The sequence below is a fragment of the Mycteria americana genome, chromosome 2, assembly GCF_035582795.1.
Source record: "Mycteria americana isolate JAX WOST 10 ecotype Jacksonville Zoo and Gardens chromosome 2, USCA_MyAme_1.0, whole genome shotgun sequence".
In the NCBI taxonomy this organism is placed as follows: domain Eukaryota; kingdom Metazoa; phylum Chordata; class Aves; order Ciconiiformes; family Ciconiidae; genus Mycteria; species Mycteria americana.
The window spans coordinates 23,937,784-23,958,311 of NC_134366.1; the positions used below are offsets into that span (position 1 = coordinate 23,937,784).

Here is a 20,528-nt window from a genome sequence, read left to right on the forward strand (position 1 = left end):
GGTCTTTAATGAATTGTATGCAGTCAAATGCAGTAGCTAGATGATCAGACATTATGTAAATACTCGTCATTAAGTAGCCTTTATCAGAAAGCAGATCTATCTGTTTTGTATATTATTCTACTAGCAGGAAGATAAAGTCCTTATGGACATAGAGGGCACTAAAGAATGCTACAATCTTAGTATTTGAATGCCTATAGAATTTGATAATTACACAACTGGCAAGTATAACTTCCCGTTGATAAAAGAAAATTTGATTCTAAAAGTTCATTTCATCTCCTTGGTTTGGAAATGTTGTGAGGAGAACAAAGGTATAAAGCCTATGTTGAACTTGGGAAGACACTAATGCTGTATTTTTTTTCTGTCTTGGGCACAACACTTATTTGAAAGGCTTTTTATCCATTATTAAAAGAGAACAATGAGAATTTATTTAAAAACAGGATGTGTAACACTGTGTAGAGTAATTCTACTCATTTGTTTGTAATAAATAAGCATTAAAAGGGGGAAAAAAACCCAAAATTTCATTAACAGAAATTTATATTTGAAGAAAAAATACAGCTTACCTACACTGATGAAATGATCCAAGTAATCATGCTTGCTTTTCTAGGAAGTAATACTTCTTGTTGACCTGCAAAATTATATCTATAGTATGCATATGCTTGATGACTTTGTGACAGCCACGTTTTGTACAAAATCAACAGCTTAGTATTTGACAAATATTTTCAAGTCTACACACTCCAGTAGCTTTGTGCTTTTAATAAATTGATTAGTCCAAATAGAAATGTTCTCACTAATTTGTATGGTGGAATCTTAATGTTGCGGTAAATTAGTTTATACTAATCAGTTAAAAAATTTAAATGTCAAGGGAGGATTAAAAATTAAAAATAGAATTAAAGCTTGAAAGTATACTAGCTTGCTGTGTGTATCTTGTGTCATTTTTTTGCCATGTGTAGTGCTGAAAAGTGTCTCTTGTGTATAGCTGCCTTGGCTGTCGAAGAGCTTGGCTTTGAGCGATTTCATGCATTAATTCAGTAAGTAATATGTTGGAACATTTAAAATACAATATTTTGAAGTTACACTAATATTCACAGCCCCGGAAGGGGTATGTGGAGGAACTTTTTGTGTGTAACACGTCAGGTTAAACTTGGATTTCAAGTTTTGGTTTGGGGGTTTTGGTGTTTTTTCTTTGCATTTTACCACTTAAAATGGAATATTATTTTGAGCATAAGCATTAAGCTTTAAAATAAAACTGGAGCAATGTAATGTGCGAAATTGGCCGAATAACTTGTGCATTTCAAGTATATGAACACAGCTAATTAAGATTCACATTTAAGTTAAAGATGTTAATCCTCAATTTTTTATACAGAGTCTTCACAGGTGATTCTGTCTGAAATACTTGTGACATATATACTGAAAAAAAATTGGCATCTGGTATTTTTCCCGATTTGAGACAATGTAAGAAACTTTCATAAAAATGTTTCATATACAAGACTGATTTTTGTTTCATACCTTAAACACTGTTATCTTTTTGGGGTGTAAATACAGAGCTTACAGTTCTAGTGAGTTTATCCTTAAAGGTAACAGCCTTTTATTTTCACAGTGAACAGTTGTAATCGTTATGGAAATAAATCCCCAAAGAGGAAAAAAAGAGCAACAGAATTTCAAAAAGCACTTGAGATGGAAAATGTTACTAATTAGAACTGAAATAACTACTGACTGCTTATTGTATCAGTAGTAATTATAGTTTGTTCTTTAAAACCATTGTCATATGGAGAAAGAAGAAAGAGGAGAATATAAAATTTTTGTAACCTTATCTGATCAAAACACTAATTTCCTGCCCTCACCCTCCCTCCCACTCACACCCTGAGTCTTTGGACTCGTGGTACTCACTTCAGTTTTTCTCAGTCTTCCTCACTGGAAATGAATGCTCTGGCATACGCCTATAGAGCAAGCTGAGTGATGGATTTCGGAACTGACTTTGCCTTGCATACCTTGTATGCCTTATATGCTCTATTGATGATGAAAGGTAGTTTAAAAATCTGAAGTGTTAGCCGGAGTAAACCCTCTATGGATATATTTTTGCAGATGTTTGTTTCTTTTTTAAACAAGACTTACTAAAAGTGTGCAAGAAATAAAAAAGAAAATAATATACCTAAGTTTGTGGAAGATAAGCAGGGAGTGTGATCTAGTTTGAATTACTCAATAAAAACTAATGTTTGTGTTCTGAAAAGCAGTATTTAGCTCTAAATATCCCAAGAAATATAAAGTGTTTTACTTCACTGGAATCTTGATGGATCTCTTCCTTTCCTCTCATTTTATTTTACTTTTTTCAGTTTTAAACATATGATCACCTGGTATTACCTTATCATCCAGGCAGCAACCCTATTATACAACCAGGTAGTTTCTCAAATGTTAATGTACCACTCATGGTTTTGAATGTTTTGCTTCTTCCAAAGCTAGAGTCTTACAAAGTAAAATTCTCATAGGAAATGTAATAATTACTTTGAAAGCCTGAAAGATAATCTTACCTGGTTAAGTGGAAGGTTTTTTTTCTCCACTGTTTAGGGACTGAATGTCTTTCAGAACACTATGTAATGTAAATGTTATTTTGGTGACATATGGTCACCAATTTCACTAACAGTGTTTTGTAGAATTACTGGTTCAAGCCACTCAGCTGTTTCACAATTGCATGTAACTTTATGGTTAGTGTTTGCATATAAAACTATATAAAACTATGTTCATTTTTTGCACATTGCTCCAGAATTATTTATCTTCTTCTGATGGGTAAATACTTATGACTCTATGGCAGTTATAGTAACTCCAGAACAGCTGCTGTGTCATTCTGTATATAACACCAGATTTACTCTGCTTTTACTGGAACATTTTCGTGTTAGGTATTAGTAGTTCTTGTTTGTGCTTTGTGACACTATCCTAATGCTTCATCTAAATACATGCTCCTTTTCTGTTGGTTTTTTTTGTCTTTAGCAAACGAGCATTCAAAAGCTTCCCTGAACTGAAGGATGCAGTTTGGGATCAATATTCAGTGTGGACAAACAGATTTGGAGTATTGCTCTTTCTGTATTCTGTAATACTGACAAAGGTTTGTGGGTTGTTTGATATTTTTTGTGTGTGTGTGTTTTGTTTCTTTGTTAAGAGAAAGTTTGATCATGTAACCCTTTTTCTGTAAAAGGTGAAGACTAAACTGGTAAACTAAGTCAAATCTAGATAAATGAATGGAATGGTATCTCATTCATGTTGCAGTACCTTTCCAGCATAAAAACTTGAAAAGCTCAGTCTTTTTTTTTTGTTGTTCTTCTTTCTCATTCTGATCTGGGAGAATTACAGATTCTTGGAAATGTCCTTCCTTGTGTATCCCTAACATCTCTTATCAAGAGAAAGAAGTGTGTTTAGGTATCAATTTATATAAGAACATCAGCCTCCTAATGCTTTACTATTGGATTCTGTTGTTGTAGATGTTGCAATTCATTCCTTAAGAGAGCAAAAAATGTTTGTAATTTTTCTGCAGGGTATTGAAAACATAAAAAATGAAATTGAAGATGCAACTGAGCCATTGATAGATCCTGTTTACGGTCATGGAAGGTAAGCTGCAAAATATGGTTGCTACCACTTAAAATAGATTAGTGGGCTAATTTTTTATGTTTCTGTAACTGGTCATTCTTTCAGAAATTATTGACATTACAACAGATTAATTTATAACTTTATAATAGCTAAAAGCAACACTTAACATAGCGTGCCTTTTTCACTGCTTACTCCATTTTGTGCGTCAGTTCTGAGGAAATGTTTCTGTTATTGCTGCATTTTCAGAGGAATAATTCTGAAACTCAGGGCTACATTTTTATATCAAGTTGTTGATTGAAAGAGTGGAGATCATATTAGCGTTGCTGAATTACAAATACATGCTAATTAAAGGAATATAGTTAGCGAATGTCTGCTTAGCTGTCCAGGTAATACAACAATTTTTTCATTTGTTAGAGGTAACCACTTTTTCCGAAATAAATTGTATGTCCTTTTTAATAGGCTATTTCTTTCTGTTATATAGCCAAAGTTTGATTAACCTCCTGTTGACGGGGCATGCTGTTTCTAATGTGTGGGATGGAGACAGAGAATGTTCAGGAATGAGTAAGTTGATTCTAGTTTATGCTTGTCATAAATTTTATGTACTTTGAGATGCTGACCTACAGATTTGGAATATGCTCTATTTCTGTTTTGGTAGTCTCCTTGTTTACTGTCCTTTGATTTAAGCAGACCTCAAATGGAAACAGAACCTACTTGCACAAAATCTCTGATGTTAATATCAGTGAATACAGGATTGTCAGCTACAGGTTGAAATTATAAGGTACCTAATGACCTGGATGATAGAAGGGAGTGCAGTCTCTGCAAGTTGGGAAGGTTGGTCAATGCACTGGAGACAGGGCCACTATTCAGAGCAGTCACATCAGGCTAGAGAAGTAGGCAGTCAGGAACCTCATGAAATTCACCAAAGGCAAATGTGAAGTCCTGCATCTGGGATGGAATAAGCCCATGCAACAGGGCAGCACTGGCTGGCTAGGAAGCAGCTTTGTAGAAAAGGACCTGAGGTCCTTGTGGACAGTGAGTTGCACGAGTCATCAGTGCGCCCTTCTGGCGAAGAAGGCCAGCTGCATCTTGGGCTACATTGGGAGGAGGATAGCGAGCAGGTGGAGGGAAGTGGTGGTTCTTTCCCTCTATATGGCACTTGCAGGACCACCTCTGGAGTGGTGTGTCCAGTTTTGGGCTCCCCAGCCCAAAACATAGTGGAACGAGTCCAGTGGAGGGTCACCACGATGATTAGGGGGCTTCTGTGTTTTTTGCATTTCATCTTACAAACAGAGAAGATGATCTGAAAGCCAGAACATTTTGCATTCTGAAAGTGTCTGCCACTGCTACAAAGTCCATCTCTGGTTCATCAGCATGTTTTTTACAAGGATTTTCTATCATCTAAGTCATCACTGAAAATACTGACTGGAACTGAGGTTCAAGACAGATCCATACAAGACCTGAATCGAAGTGCTCTGGTTGACAATGAACAAGTAGTATAATCTCGTTTGAGACTTTTTAGACTTCCACTTGATTATGATTCTATACAGGCTGTACTTCAGTATCAGACTTATCAGAATGTTATTTGGATGTTGTATCTAACTCTTCTCACCCGTATTTGATAGACTTCTTACCAGGACATTTAGATTGGATTATTGCAGTCTATTATTGATGACCCTATACTGACTGCTTTTTTGATTTTTTTTTTTTTGGTCCTTCCTAGTGCATGCACATTGATTACTAATTTGTTTCAAGACCCTTTGGAGGTTAAAATAATCCTTTCTCTTGGGTTTTTCCTCTAGCTTTTTATGTTGTTTTTGTTAGGGTAAGTACCCTGTTTTCCCTTTTCTAGTCACCCGACACCTCCTTTATCTTTGATACGTAAGGTAATCATTAATGATTCAGAGACTTATTTTGCCTAGCTACTTAAGTGTTATATAGTGAATTTCATTAGGATATGCAAGCTTAAACATGTCTGTCTTATTTACAGGTTTCTTAGCCAATTTTGTTCTTTTTTTACGGCTGACACCATTATCTCATTGTTAATAATCTTGAGTATACGACATCATTTACATTTTTGTGAATTAAAGCAAAGATGGCTTTGAATACTTGTATTTTCTTTGTATCATTTTCTTTTGTGTTATCAGTCAATTCCTACACTGATTCATGCTGCATGTATAGAACATTGTTGTCATCCCCCCTTTCTAACTGAAATTTGTTGTAATTAGCCTTCATGGTTTTATCCATGTGTTCTCTTCAGTATTTTTAATTTTCTCTTTTTTATTTTTAGATTATGATTTATGAATATGAATTATGATCAACCAATCTGAATTGTTCTTGCAACTTTCCTTTACGTTGGGATAATTTGCTGTTCTGCAATTTAATATATCTTGGGTTTGAAATCTTGTAGTTCATTCCCTCCTTTGTCTTTCAGATTATCCTTCTGGTAGACCTTATTCATTAGTTATCCAAGTTGGAATTTTTTTCTTTTCTGAGAATACTGAACTCTTTTCACACAGTAATATTCCACATTTAGGTTCTCAGTCAATTTTGCCTTAAAGCCTCAGAACCAGAACTCCCATAGAAACATCTGACTCTCTTTGGGGGGAGAGGAGGAGCAAAAAATAATCTTTAGTACATCTTAAGAATCTGGTATTATGTGTCCTGTTAGTTTTTCACCAGTTGAGTAATTGGACTTAACCACTGTTGGGAGCCCTCTATTTTTTTTCAACTCTTTGGAATAATTAGAGTCAAAACCAGCTTATTCACTGTCTTAAGTCTATAATCAGTATCTATTCCAAAGCGATTTGTGTAGTCTATCAAAAAGGACAAAGAACAGCTTGTACTCTTCACAGCTTCTTAGGCAAGACTGAATTTTGGATACATTGTCACATTTCCTTTATCTAGCAATTCTTTTTATCATATTTTCTTTTCTCTTTCAATCATTTCTCCTGTATTTTGACTCTCTTTGGCTGTAGCCTTCAGCTTCCTTTCTGCCAATGCTGTGAGTTTCTCATGTAGAAGGGTTGCAGGTGTCAAAATAACAAGAACTGAATGTGTTTGCTGACTATTTTCTGAAGTTGGCTTTATGTGTGTTTTTCTGGTTTGGTTACTGGTCACTTGCCTTAAATTCCTCTGGTCAAGCAACTACAAGTTGGAAGGTTTGACATTAGTATTGTACAGAGCCAACTGCCAGTGCTGCTTGATTTTTTCCATGTGGAAACATAATGGAAAGAGATTTCAGGTACTTCTGTGATTAGGTGTAATCAGTAGGTGAACTTCTGAAACTGGGAGGCAGGAAAGGTATCCCTGGGCATGGGGGAAAGGTGGTGCTAAAGAACTGCAGAAAGCAGTGGATGTGAAGTGGTTCATGGCGTATTTGCAGGGGCAGCAGTGAAGCAACAGTGAGAAGTTTCGGCTGCAATGCCGGAACAGGAAAAATGCTAGATAGGTGATGCTATTATCATAAGTAAACACATTTACTAAATTGAGTTTTCAGAATGGCACTTACCTTACATTTTTATTCAGAAGTTATGTAAAGCCACTTTACCTCTAGTTCAACTGTTTAGATAAGCAATTTTTAATTAATAAGGAAGTCTTAAAAATTATTTTAAAGCCATTTTAAAGTTACTGTCAGTAATTTTATCAGTGACAAAGAACATACTGAATTACAAACTTAAGGAATTACCAGATAGTTTGCAGATTATACTCAGAGCTCTGACTCTTGCAGAATTGCATATTTTCCAAATAGGACAGGAGTTATTAACTGGAATTGTTCTTGGCCACCACTGGTACAAATACCAGTGAAATGATCCCTCTTCTTTGAATATCTACATATTCCCCTTTAAGCCTTTCTTCTTATTCTAATCTGTTCTCTTGCTACAGTTATCCACAGTAGGAAGATATGGGAAGGTAGATTTTTTTTTCCCCTCCTTTTTTAAAGACTGTCGTTTTTATGTGAAGTGTAGCTATTTAATATGAATACAAATAATGCTGTAACAGCTTTTCCTTAGTGCCAAGAATGTGTGGTGTTTGATGTTGTCACTAGGTGGCGGTATTTTGATACAGTTGGTAGCAATCCCATTACGTTTTAAAACCATCATTAGTTTGGGCCTGACTTTTTTTTAAAGGCTCAGGTTTTCTACCTTTTTAGAAATCTGAGTACTTTGCAAAAGTACTTTAAAAAAAGGAGAAACTAACTTCTGACAAGAGGCATACATATTCATTTTGTTAGATGATCTTTGGTGTTATCAGATCTCTTCCACGGGTGTTTTTTCTTTCTGTGGGGTGAGGATATTCACAAGATGAACTTTGATTTAGGGCAGCTAGTCTCCCTTTGTTTCCTCATAAGTCATCTGAGAGTGATTTTTGCTTTTGTGTCTGTCTTCTCTGTTGACTAATTCTGAAGGAGGCGTGGGTAGACCAGTGACTACAGGCTAAAGTTAGCCTAATAGCTTTCAGATACATGATCTATGTAGCTTGACTACTAGCTGTTCAGGATATTCACTCTCTGCAGCTACTGTCGTAGCCAGGATCCCAGCTCTCTCTAGTTATCAGTCAGAATTCTCATCTAGTTATCTGTTAGGGGAACAGAATACTTAATAATCTGATTTTTTTTCTGAATCATTTTCTGAATAGTAAATATTATTTATATGTGACTTTGCTGTTCTGTTCCAAGCATCAGCTCCTAAATCTGAAGCCTTTCTTTAGCAGACTGAACTTTTCATTGATTTTTGTTAAAGATTTTTAAGAAATATATGTGATGTGTTAAAATTATTTCTTTAATGTACTGTTGCTTTCTTCTGCCATTTGTTTCCGTTCATTGCACATACAGATGTGCTATTTCTGAACAACAGCTATTCCCTAGTTGAAGGTTCCTTTACTAGTTTTTTAATTGGACTAGCTCTCTTGCCCTTGACTCAAAGAAAGGATGAATTGTCTCAGCATATGACAATTTATAGCAACACAGCTGTAAGTCAGTGAGGTAATGGGGTTCTGCAAAGTATTATCTATGCACACCTGAATGTTTTAATTCCAAGCAAGTCTGAAGATAATCCTTGAAAGCACAGTTTCAGATCAAAGAATTCTGCACTGCAAAGAGAGCCTTTTAATAAGTATAGCTGACAACTCTAAGGAGGGAGTTGTACTTCCAGGCCACAAAGGCAGTGAACAAGCTAGCGTTTGTAAGTTTTTAGGGTTTGGGGTTTTTTTTGGAGTTGGGGTGTTTTTGGCTTAACAGTAGAGGAAAAAGTTAAACCATTACTATAATAACTGTTCTGCACTGTTGCAAAATTCGGTGAGGTCAACTTGGAAGTTGGTGAAAGAAGCATGGCATACCATGCCTAGCATTGCGAGTTGCAATGAAATGCATAGTTGATTTCTGGAAGTCCAGAAATCTTTTAAATTTAGAACAGTTTCTTTCACTTGCTAATGGTCCTGAGGCTTTAGCCCATGGATAAAGACATCATAGTTTTATGCTGTTGTACATGAATGATACATGTTAAAAAATATAGTTGAGAATTAATGTTTTAGAAGGAACTTTCAAATATGAAAGTCAATGTTCTCTGAAAAAAGGAAACACAGTTCTTGTTAAATTGATCATGGTGTATGTTCCCATGTGTATTTGCAGGATCATGTGCTGCTCTTTGTTTAGACAATGTTTGGGGACCTAGCAGAGCTGTTTCAAGTAGACAGTACTTGCACTGTTGAGATTATGTGTATGTAAGCCCAGAGCTTCTTCAAATCCTTATGATTATAACTAGTTTCTAAGCTTGAATTTTGAATTACTTTCTCATTCTCTATTAGAGAGCCTCAAATAAGGCTCTGTAAGTGCTCTTCCAATCAGTAGTACATAAATATTTCAGCTGTTCCTGACAGCTGTATGATACATTAAGTGGAACTCAGTACAGAAAATCAAATTGAGTGAATGCTTTCTTTCCTACTAACAAAACTATTATTTGCAAAATTATATTTTATTATTCAGCATGTGAAATGATTAAGATAAATATAGCCAGGCAACTCTTAAAGAAAAAAAAAAGGAAGGAAAGAAAACTACATATATGCATATATATGTTTTCTTCCCCTTCAAGATAGCTGTTTTTCTTAAATTTTTCTGCAAATAATTTTGGTGTAAGTTACAAGTACTTCATCTCCTAATAAATCCAACAACTTTTGAAAAGAGGCTATCAACACTGAACTTTTAAAACCATCCATTTGGCTCTTATTATTTTATAGAGAGAGAAATTATTAAACCTTTTTAGTTTTTTTACTATACCTTGATGATTTGCCATTGTTGCTAAAAACCACATGACTTTAAAAATTGTTGTTACTTGACCAATTTTGAAAGTAAGAAAAATGGCTTAAAAGAGGCTTTGCAGATTTTTCTTGAATAAATTTTGTGGTTTGTTTTGAACAGAACTTCTTGGTATACATAAACAGGCAACAGTAGGCTTTTTGACATTGATGGAATCTCTGAGATATTGTAAGGTAAGCTGTTTTCTGCATAATTTAAATTTTTTCTGTCATTAAGGTGTTGTGGGCTTCTTTGACAGTATTACTAAAAGCTTCACTGTGTACAATTGGAGATATTAAAGAACTTTTGAAGTATGTTCAACTTCAAATTGAAACTGAGAATACTACTATATTAAAACATATATAATAGAATTGTTAAATGCATCTTACTGAGTAAATGTTGTTTGATGCTATTTAAATTAGAACTTTATTACACCAATTTAATATAGCTAGTTAGAAGCTATGTTTTTACTAACATAATGCTTAATGCAAGTTATGTAGATAGTTATAAAACTGTGAAGTCCCGAAGTGGCTTGCTGTTGTGAATGTTGCAGTCTTATTGTTCTCTTTTTATGCTATCACTGTCTTCCATTTAAAATAAATAGCCATAAATAAAAATGGTAAAACTACTATTAAGTAAATATATTCTGAATATAATATATTCAAGACCTAAAAGTTACTTTATGTATTTATCTGTGAACATCTGAAAGTAACTGAAGTGCAACCTAGTCCATATTGTTTCTTCCTGTTGTGACGCAGAATTTCTTGATTCAAGGTTTTTATTTGAGAAATTTTGTGCTTTACAAATACTACTTTTGCAACAGCATTAATACTCTTAATTTCAAAAGGGTTTTTGGTTGTTCTTTGCTTCCTTTTCAATCTCTGTTGAATTTCTTTAACTTAACTTAGGGTTAAAGAGGATTATGTAGTTTGCGGAACGTTGGTATATTGACTGTAACTAACTGTCCCTTCTTTTATTAAATAAATGTCAATTCTGAATTGATTAATCCAAAACCAGCTAATAAGTCAAGTGGACTTCTACCTTCTATTTAGCATCCGATGATAGTATTGTTAAGTGTAGGAGTACTTACTCGTGTGCAGTGTGTGAAGCATGTCTCCAAGTTTGAAATAAGGGATATTGTTGATACCACTTTCTCACTGATGTCTTATTTCAGTTAATTATCATAAGCTATGTTGTTTTCCAAGTTAAACAGGAATCGGTGATCAAAATTAGAATCTAAGTATTTTACACTGTTTTGTCATTTTATTGAACGTTTTATATTAGTTTTCAGAGCAGTTGGGACTTCACTAACTGAATTGTCATTAACTTGATTGCTAACTAGTTGAGTTTTCTGGGTTTGCTTTGTGTTTCTGATTTTGTTGTACCTTTTTAGGTTGGCTCCTATTTAAAATCTCCAAAATTTCCTATTTGGATACTTGGCAGTGAAACACACCTCACAGTCTTTTTTGCCAAGGTATGTTAGATGTGATTTTTGGTAACCTCTGGCAGATAAACACCACATAAATTCAAAGTTCAGATCTTGCTACAATGTGAGTTTCATGTGGCTTTAATGTAAAAATGTAGTCACCAAACCTTTTAATTAAGCCTGCCCTTGAAGGCAGAGTTGTTCAAACGGTTTAATGATATCTCATAAATTTTAGTGAAGTCTTTCGGTTCTAGCTTAATATATTGGGCTAGGGGAAGGGTAAGCTTTAGAACACAATAATTGGGATAAGTACTGTCTTAAATTTCTATAGTGCAAGAGAGATATAAAAAGGAAATAGTTATGTGTAGGTGCCTGTTAGTAGTTTAATCTCTGTGACAGTAGTTTCACAATTTTTAATCTATAATCATAGTTTTTTGTTCTAGATTAAAAATAGATATCAGGACTGTTGTGATAATTCCTTATATTTATTCTATCAGATATGTACTGTAATCTGTGAAACATACAAAATGCTTTTGAGATGAGTTATCAGTTTAAAATCTTAGACCAAATTTTCTGAGACAATTCCTATTTCTTTAGTTGCAGATTGTAAATTGTTTTCCTTAAATTTTTTTTATTTCTATAGCACACTTGTTTCTGATTAAAAATACTTATTGAAACTTTAAATGGTACTTACTAGTATATTTATTAATGCTTATTAGGAATGAACTTTCCTGTGCTTAAGTCTTACAAATGAATGAATATTTTATCTATAAATCTTGAAAGTAAGTACTAGAACGTATGACAAAGTTAAAGCCATAATTTCTTGAGCTGTTGAATTTCTGTAACAAAAACTTCAGCCTAATCTTTAAAAACAAGACATACAAACTAAGAGATTTCTATTATAAAAACAAACAAACAAACCTCCACAATACATTGGAAGTTTATGTGTAGCAGTATTTCTTTACCTTTAAACTTCAACTAAAAAATCCTTTAAATTAATTAGTCTATGTTGCACATTGAATATTTTTGCAGATTCTGATGCAAATGCTATACTAGAACTTCCCTGAATTCCTTGAGTCTGATAAATGCTCTTTCTTCCCTACTCCATGGTAACAGAAAAATCCTTATCCTCCTTTGAATGGTTGTTTTCTGCCTTACTCTCTTCCCAGTCTTTCCTAGTAGAGTTTTTTTATTTCAATTTTGAAATTTTATCCACAGTTTTTCTGAATTACAGCATTGAAGTCAGTACCTTGTCATATAGATAGCAGTCTGATGCAAATAGGCATAACTGCTCTGTTACACAAGCCAAGCATACCTGTCCAGAATGTTACTACACCTTCTAATGTTTTGTGTCTACAGTGACCATTTCCAGGTAGAAATCCATTTCTAATGCTCTTTCTTTTAGGATGTTGAGTGCTGTTTGCTGGGTTTAAAGTAACTAGGCATCAACATCTGGTGCCTTCAATACACCTTGGTTCCTCTTTCTTCACTGAACTCCACTTACACTGTGGAAAGCTCAGCTTGTGATTAATATCTAGGAACTAAAAAGCAGGAAAGGGAAGCAACATAGGTTTGGCAAAGAATTTCCTAGAAATTTTTTTGATGAAAAGAAGTAGGAGCTGAAGGTGTGTTAAAGTTCCAAGAGTCCTTGAATATGTGCTTTGCATGTCTGACCTCACCCTTTCTAAAGTGGGAGGTTGGTGAGCATTTCAGGTAGAGCAGAGATGACAGCTACAGTGGAAATACGAATTGTGTCAGCAATCCATTATTTTATCAGTTGAAACTACATGCCAAAAACTACAGGAAGAAACTTGAATTCATTGCCAATGTTTAGTCAGCAAGTTGTAAAAGTAGTGTGTGTAGTTGTCTAGATGGTGCTTGGTACTGAGGATGTAACTTCTAGCTTGATGGTGACTTTGATTACATGAGAAAGAAATCTTCAGAATGGAAAGAGGAAAATGGACTGTGGAGCCAAAAGCAGTGCAGATTAAGTTTGAAAAAAACAAATACAGCTTTAAGTCTTTCAAGCTGCTTATGATGTACAGGAGCCTAAACTCTTATGTTTAAATAGAACATTAGGCAATTATTAAGCAGAATAGTAGTCACTTTTGTCATTAGCTGAGTAATTGGGCTTAGAAACCTAGAAAAAAGAAATCTTCCTAGGATACTGTCACTATGGACAAGTACTGTGGGAAAATTATGGAACGGGACGGAATCTTCCTTGCTACTCGGGGACTTTTCTTGAGCACAGAGGTTCAACAAGAAAAAGGTTTTACTCAAATTCTGCATAACACCCTACTCAAAGAAAGTTGGCTGCTGTTCTTTAGTACTCAGGCGCTTCACTCAGATTCTTACATTTGATGTGGAGTACAGCAATAAACATTGTCCTTTTTAACTGTGGAATGAAAGATCATCTACCTTGCTTTTCTATCTCAGAACATTGTGAATTAAATACTATAGACATCTATTGCTGTCTGCCAGAATATATTTGCATTACTCTAAATGTAGACCATTCTGCTGTAGCAGTGACTTTCAGAGAAATGTTTTTCAATCATACTTTCTAAAATAAATAAATCTGTCCATAGCTGCCATTCTAAAACTTTCTACATTTTCAGTGGATTTTAATGAATGAGCAAAATGCAGCACAGCATCTTTGGGCTGAAGATCACACTTATAGCTTAAAGTGAAAATAAAAAAATGAACTAAAGCATGTAATTGGGCTTAAGTTCTCTTGTAACTGCTGCTGCATGGAATAGCCTTAAACAGTGACAGCTGAGTCAATGCCTAGTTTTAATGAAAGTCTACCAGTGGGTCAGCAGTTTCCCCCATTACTAAAATAAGAGAGATTTTATTCTATCTGCATGGTCTTCATCTCCACATCTTGATTGTCAAAACTCATTTGGTATGTACAGAAATATTATTAGCCTCATTTTACTACAAGGAATTGGAGGTAGAAAGAAATTACTTAAGAAATAATTTCTTCCTTAAAACAGCAATTTTGTTTGAAGCACATTTTATTGAAGAGAATATCAAATATCAGTAGTTTTTCTTCCTGGGACTTAGATGACCTGTCACCAGCCAAATAATTATTTACAGTTAGATATTTTGGAGGCAACCATGCAGACATAACAAGTTGAAATGCAGTGGATAATCTATACAAAACATGGGAACATGAGAATAATCATCATAATGTTTTGATCCACTATCACCCACTTCAGTGGAAGTCTTCTTTCTAGATGAAAGAAGATAGAATCTGGAAACATCTGAAATGAAGCTTCACCTCACATCTTCCATATTTTAATTTCTAAGGAAGACTGTATTAAGCAAAAATACTACAGCTTGTTCTGCAGAGGAGTGTGTAATGAAGTTGGAAAGGACATACAAACATTTGCATTACCTAAATAGTTAGTTCTTCAGAACTGTGATACTGATGTGTATCATAATAGAGCTGAAAAAACTTGTATGAATAGTTGGGGGGCGGGGGGGGGGGGAATGTTAGCAGGGAACCATAATTAGTATCAGCATATTTTCTTTCTTTCAATTACAACTGTGTGTGTATAAGGCCAGAAAGTTGGTTGATGCTCAGCAATCCAAATTTAACATTTACTGAAAAAATAAATTACTCCGAGTGGTCATGGAGTCTGCATTTGCAGCAAGGTAGATTTTCCCTGAAAAAGTGAGTATGTAGGTTCTTCATAGGCAACTAAACCAAGCAGCCATAATTTCTGCCTCTCCCTGCCCTCCCTTCCTTTCAGTAAATAAGAAAACTTTCAAATGGCCTCAGGCCAACAAAAACAAACAAGGAAGCTTTCATTTGACACATTAAGTATCCCTGCATGCTCTGTCAGATTGTGCTAGCACAAACAGACAGTATTGTAAATGTCCTCTAAAAATCAACTTTAAAGTTACAGTCTTTTTATTATTGTAGAGAAAAGAGAGAGTGAGAAGTGGGGCAGCTGTAAATTACTTAATGTAGGGATAAGGCTGTGATGCTCTGGATCAAATGCTTGGTCAGTTCTTGGTTATTTTAATGATACTTGTAACATAGGAAGTTATGACAAGCTGAGACTATTCAGAACTTTCAGGAATCTCAGACTGTGGTCAGACACTGTATAAAAGAATACCAACAGGTTGAAATGTTATGTGAAGAAACAAGAAAATGTTTCAGTGCAAACAATAGGAAGAACAACAGCAGGTTAATAGCTGCTTTCTAAATACTATCTGCTGACATGCAAACTCGCATGGTCTGGAAGTTTGAATTCAGACTCTTTGAAAGTGAAAAGACAGCATGGAATGAGTGTCTGTCTGGTGACTTCAGGTGATTGAAACTGTCCGTAGGGACACTTCAGAGCTGTGTAAGTTTTTCAAAAATTCCCTTAGTCTGTTCCCAGGTCTTGGAGCACACAGGCCACAACAGAATTGGCTATCCATTTTCAATTACAGCATTGTAGCATTTCTAGACTTGAAGAATCAGATAAGCAGAGGAAACTCCTGGCTGAGACATCTGAATAAGTTACAAATTACTGCTTTTCAAGGAAAGTGTGCCTGTTTTGCTGTGTTGGGACTGTACTTACAGTTTCGGATTACGTTTTTTCATTTTTCTAACTTTGATCACTGTAACCTGTTCTACATATTCTCAGGGCCTTTCGCCAGCACCCTTGATAGTATTGTCTCTCAGAAGAAAGAACATTCACTTCTCTTCCTAAACAATCTTTTCGATCAAAGTTCAACAGAGGGACACGAGCAAATACTGACACTGCTATAGGAGATCCTGAATTTGGGTCAGTGGTGTTCACCAGAACTGCGCTAAGGGGGAGTGTTACTGGGTACAGCATTTAATCTCAGAACACCAACAGAGAATGTCAATGGCCATGAAAGAAAATAAGATACATGTGTAAAAATTCAACCATTACTAGTATGTGTTAAGAACTCTGGTCTCTGCAAAAGTAACCTATGTATATCCAAAAACATTATACTTATCCTTTAACTTAGGAACTCTTCTACTTTGGGAAGGTAGTGAAAAATATCTACACCCTTCATTTTGTTTTTTGCTCCCATGACCTGTGAATGCAGGTATCAGATTTTGAAAAAGTCTTTCTTCATCAGAGAAGAAATCAAAATCAGATTTTGAAGAATTCCACTTCAGGAAATGGCTACAGAGTGTGTGGTTTCAGAGTCTTTAGTTTCCATGAGTAGGTGGAATTGGTTCTGATTGAGACAGTCTGGATATCTGGTAGAAAGAATATAGATCCATGAGGCAACTGCAGAAATAACTTCTGGGCTAAAGTAGGGTTTAAATTTTCTGTGTGCTGATTAAGGACAGGGAGAAAAATACTGCTCTGTTCTTGACAATAGCTCTGACCTGGCTAAATCAGCAGTGAATCATCAAGTATTTCTATTAGGTGTTAATTTAAGAGCTCCTTTCTGCAGGAAAAGACCCCTTTTTAAAATGAATGTTAGAGCAGGGTGTTTCCTGTGGGATCTGTGGGCCCCTAAAGAGAACTGAAGTTACTCTACTGGTTGGTTTAAGCTTCATAGTGTAAATGCTATTGCTAAATGAATTTAAATTGTTCTGAATAACAAAGTAGTTCATAAGGGTTGCTTTGTCTGAATAAGTTTCCTAGCAGAAAGGCCAAGTCTCTTGAGAATGATGGTCTTGTAGTTGGCAGCGAGCACCTCAAAATAAAATATTTCTGTAACGTATCTACCCTGTTCTAGCTTTGCAAGATCACAGAGCATAACTGTGAAACCTTATTCTGCTCTTTGTGGGTCTACTCAAATTTTACTTTTGCATTAATGTGTTCCTACTACAAATGTGTGTTTCTCTCTATGAACAGGCACTTCTGGGAAGTTTTCTTGTTCATTGTTTGTTTGGGAAGTTTTCTATGGGGAAACTTGTGCTTTTTTCATTCTTGTAAGTGATTTTCACACCAGCATTTATCTAAGTAACTTCTAGATTTTGTCTAAACTTTTCATTGTAGTAAAATAGACTTTGTATGTGATGCAACAGTGTGTGGTGGCATATTTGTTTTTAATGAAACAAGTTCATGACATCAATCTACCCAAAGTCATGGTGGCTTTATTTTCTCTACAGATAACAAATCTGGAGCACTGTCATTTATGAAGTCTCTGTATTTCTATTTCTCAATTTTTTCATTAGAAATGTAGTTTTGGCTTTAAGTGAAGGTAGCTTTCATGAGAAACTTTGGCCATCATATGATTTTTGGCTTTGCTCAGGAGAAACATTTCTGTGTCCTTTTATTTTGCCATTTCCCACGTTGTTGGAATGAGCATCCAACTGTGATTGCTGCAAGGAAAAATCAGATCTCTCTGTCTCCTCTTAGTTTTTGATGCTCTGTACTTCAACTGTACTAAAAGAATTTTTAGATAGTGGAGAAACCAAAGCTCCTCAGAGTGGCTATACCAACTTTCTACAGGACATGTTCTTTTTCATGTCTTGCACAAGGTTTGGGAAAGAAGAAAAGGTTGTGAAGAAGCCAAGTATGCCCTCTCCAATCCAAGAGATAAAGAACTAATTCTAGTTTTGCCACCTCCCTGACATCCTTTCAGGCCTACAAAGTGTCTTGGAGAACTCTGGACTTCCAAGAAGAGCAGAGATACGCAGAGGACAACAGAAAGGTTGAGTGGGAAGATAGAGGTGTACATGTCTGTGGTCGGCAGGTGGGGCTGATCTGCAGAGCTAGAAGGTTAGGACTCAGAGATCATTGTACCATAAGAAATCCAGTAATAGATGTTACAGAGGCCAAATCATATTCTAATGCAGTAGACTGGAAACACTGTGATTACGACATACATTATTACATCCTAAATCAAAGAGAGTCAAGAGACTGTACTAAAGTTTTCAGGATTTTAGTTGGGCCTGACTTGGATTTTCTGATTTTTAGGGTTGGTGATGTGGGATCATCACTCCATCTTCCAGAGTCAGGTAGGACTCTAGTTACTCAGGATTTTTGGATCTGTCAGGTATTATTAGAAGGATGGAGTGTGGTCTGAGTCCCTGCCACACAATTATAAAGAGGCCTTGAAATGGAGATCCAGCTATAAAGATTTTTTTTTTTTTTTTTAGCCTAGTACATTAACTAAAGCTGTGGAGCTAGGAAGAGAAAGCCATAACCATGGAATCTAAGGCCACATGATTGACTTTTATCAAGACTGGAGTACAGTAATATACCCATGTATGTTGAGGAAATTGCATGTGAAAAGTATTAAAGAGCATTCTGAGTGGTCTTCCAGGTCCTGAGGCTGGATGGTAAAGAGGTTGACATCTTTGAACACTGGAGAAATGAATCTTTGGGCAGTGGTAGGCATTTTGACAATTTGTGGCAAAAACTCTGAAGCGAGAACATTTAGGAATTGGGTCAAGGTCCTGTAATGCTTGTATTGCTCTTGTCAGAAGTGCTGTGCATCCCATAATAATGAGTAGCAATTATGAGGACTTACTGCTCAGATCATAAAGAGGTAACTCAGTCATGAGGTTTTGCATTATTTGTTCTTAGAGTTGAGACATAGAAATTGTAATGTAGAGTTCATTAAACCGAGCTATAAGACTCTGAATGTTAAGCTAACCAATTATTTGGGACTTACCATCCTAAAAGAATTGTATTCACTGTGTTTACCCCAATTCTCTGAGTAATTTCAGCCATTTAGTCATATCTGTATGTTCTCTAAAGTTTTAGAAATTTGTTAACATTCATCCCATTATATACAGCTTTCACAATGATCTTTTCAGGACATTGTTCACGGTTGGCTGATACAGACCATGAAATGTAATTGTATATGCCCCTAAGCAAATAAGAAAATTAATTCCTTTTGGGAAAAGACTTCTCATCCATCTGTTTTCTTTCAGAAGGGGAGGTTCAGTTTTTATATATGAAGTAGTTGAGAGTAGGGCTGCTTAGATGTTATCACTTTTCATCTGTTTGAGTTGTTCCAATTTTTGTGTCACTGCGTTCTTTCTCCTGGAATGTTACACGTTTTGATACTGTTTTGTGCTGAGGTAGATGAGAGAATGACTATGTACTGACTCCTTGCATTCTGTTTCCAAGCCTAGGTGAAAACTTGTAAAATGGGGCAGGAGGAGTAGTTCTAGCAGTTCCAATAGGAACTCTTGATCCAGCAAAATTTAGATCTAAAAATTCAAAATAAAACACTACCACTTGTTGCATGAGATGCCCTTTGGAATGAAGGAAGGAAGGAGGGATGAAAGAAGGAAGGAAAGAAAGCCAGCGCAATGAAGAGAACATTTTCTAGATCCACAAATGAAAAGTGAAGGAATTTCCCATGAACTGCTAAGCTCTCAATTTATTATATTGTAGGAGCACTTCCGAATTGGAAAACTTACAAAGAAAATGTGCTCAAGTAATGACCATGAATATCACATTAACCATTTTTAGAAAAATTGTATTTCTTAATCATTTCAAGTCTATTTTAGATACAATTAGAAAGAAAAATTATTCTAGTAGTCATCTATTTATGCAGTTTTCCAACTTCCTAGTTCCCTTCAAAGCACGTGCTCTGTTTACTTTCCATTTGCTGAGTTTGCATTTCAGTTGGTTAAGAAACAAACTTTTGTTTGATTTTTAAAGGTTAGCAGTAGGCTATGGGAATATATTTGAGACTAGTGTGCAGTCATCTCCATGAAACAATATTTTGACTATAACTTAAATGATACCTTGTTTATGAAAGCTAGTTAGCTATATTTTTAGTGGAATAGATTGTAGTGGTGAATGTGTAAAGCACCTGTTATGAAAAATGCACAAAGCAGTATAGAAATGGTGGCTCGTTTACTGTACATTTGTAGGCAGAGCAGTCCTGAGGAGTACTTTTTCCTTTTCCTCATATTAGAATGAACGACTTTCATATGTTAACTGAAATTGGGGACTGGAAAGTAACGGATTGGGTCCTACCCCATAAGAGTACTTACTAGCATCTAGAAGGATTTATAGATAGCCTCCTGTTTCAGGAAGGAGGATATGAGCAACATCTAGTTTGTATGTATGTTAGCCTATCAAATGAAAGGCTGATTTTTAAAGAAACACATTTTAGTTTTTTCTTTCTTTTGGTAGTATATGCAGAGTGGCTTGCAAATAGTAAATGCATCAAAGACGTTGCTAAATGCAATTGTATAATTTATAAGTCACTGTCAAGTAAATTCTGAAAGTCAACATATAGCATAGAAACAAGGGCTGTGAGAACATCATTGTGCCATTCTGTATC

General features: G+C 35.3%; 1 protein-coding gene across 9 annotated transcripts in view; it reads left to right on the forward strand.

Annotated features, from left to right (window-relative positions):
• Positions 1 to 20,528, forward strand: part of MINDY3 (MINDY lysine 48 deubiquitinase 3) — a 61,965-nt gene that overhangs the window by 14,356 nt on the left and 27,081 nt on the right. For all 9 annotated transcript variants that reach the window (XM_075492716.1, XM_075492717.1, XM_075492720.1 and 6 more), the window contains 6 exons: positions 977 to 1,028; positions 2,983 to 3,097; positions 3,524 to 3,597; positions 4,058 to 4,137; positions 9,989 to 10,059; positions 11,259 to 11,339. In XM_075492716.1, coding sequence (XP_075348831.1) covers positions 977 to 1,028; positions 2,983 to 3,097; positions 3,524 to 3,597; positions 4,058 to 4,137; positions 9,989 to 10,059; positions 11,259 to 11,339 — 473 coding nt within the window. The remainder of the gene's footprint in view (positions 1 to 976; positions 1,029 to 2,982; positions 3,098 to 3,523; positions 3,598 to 4,057; positions 4,138 to 9,988; positions 10,060 to 11,258; positions 11,340 to 20,528) is intronic.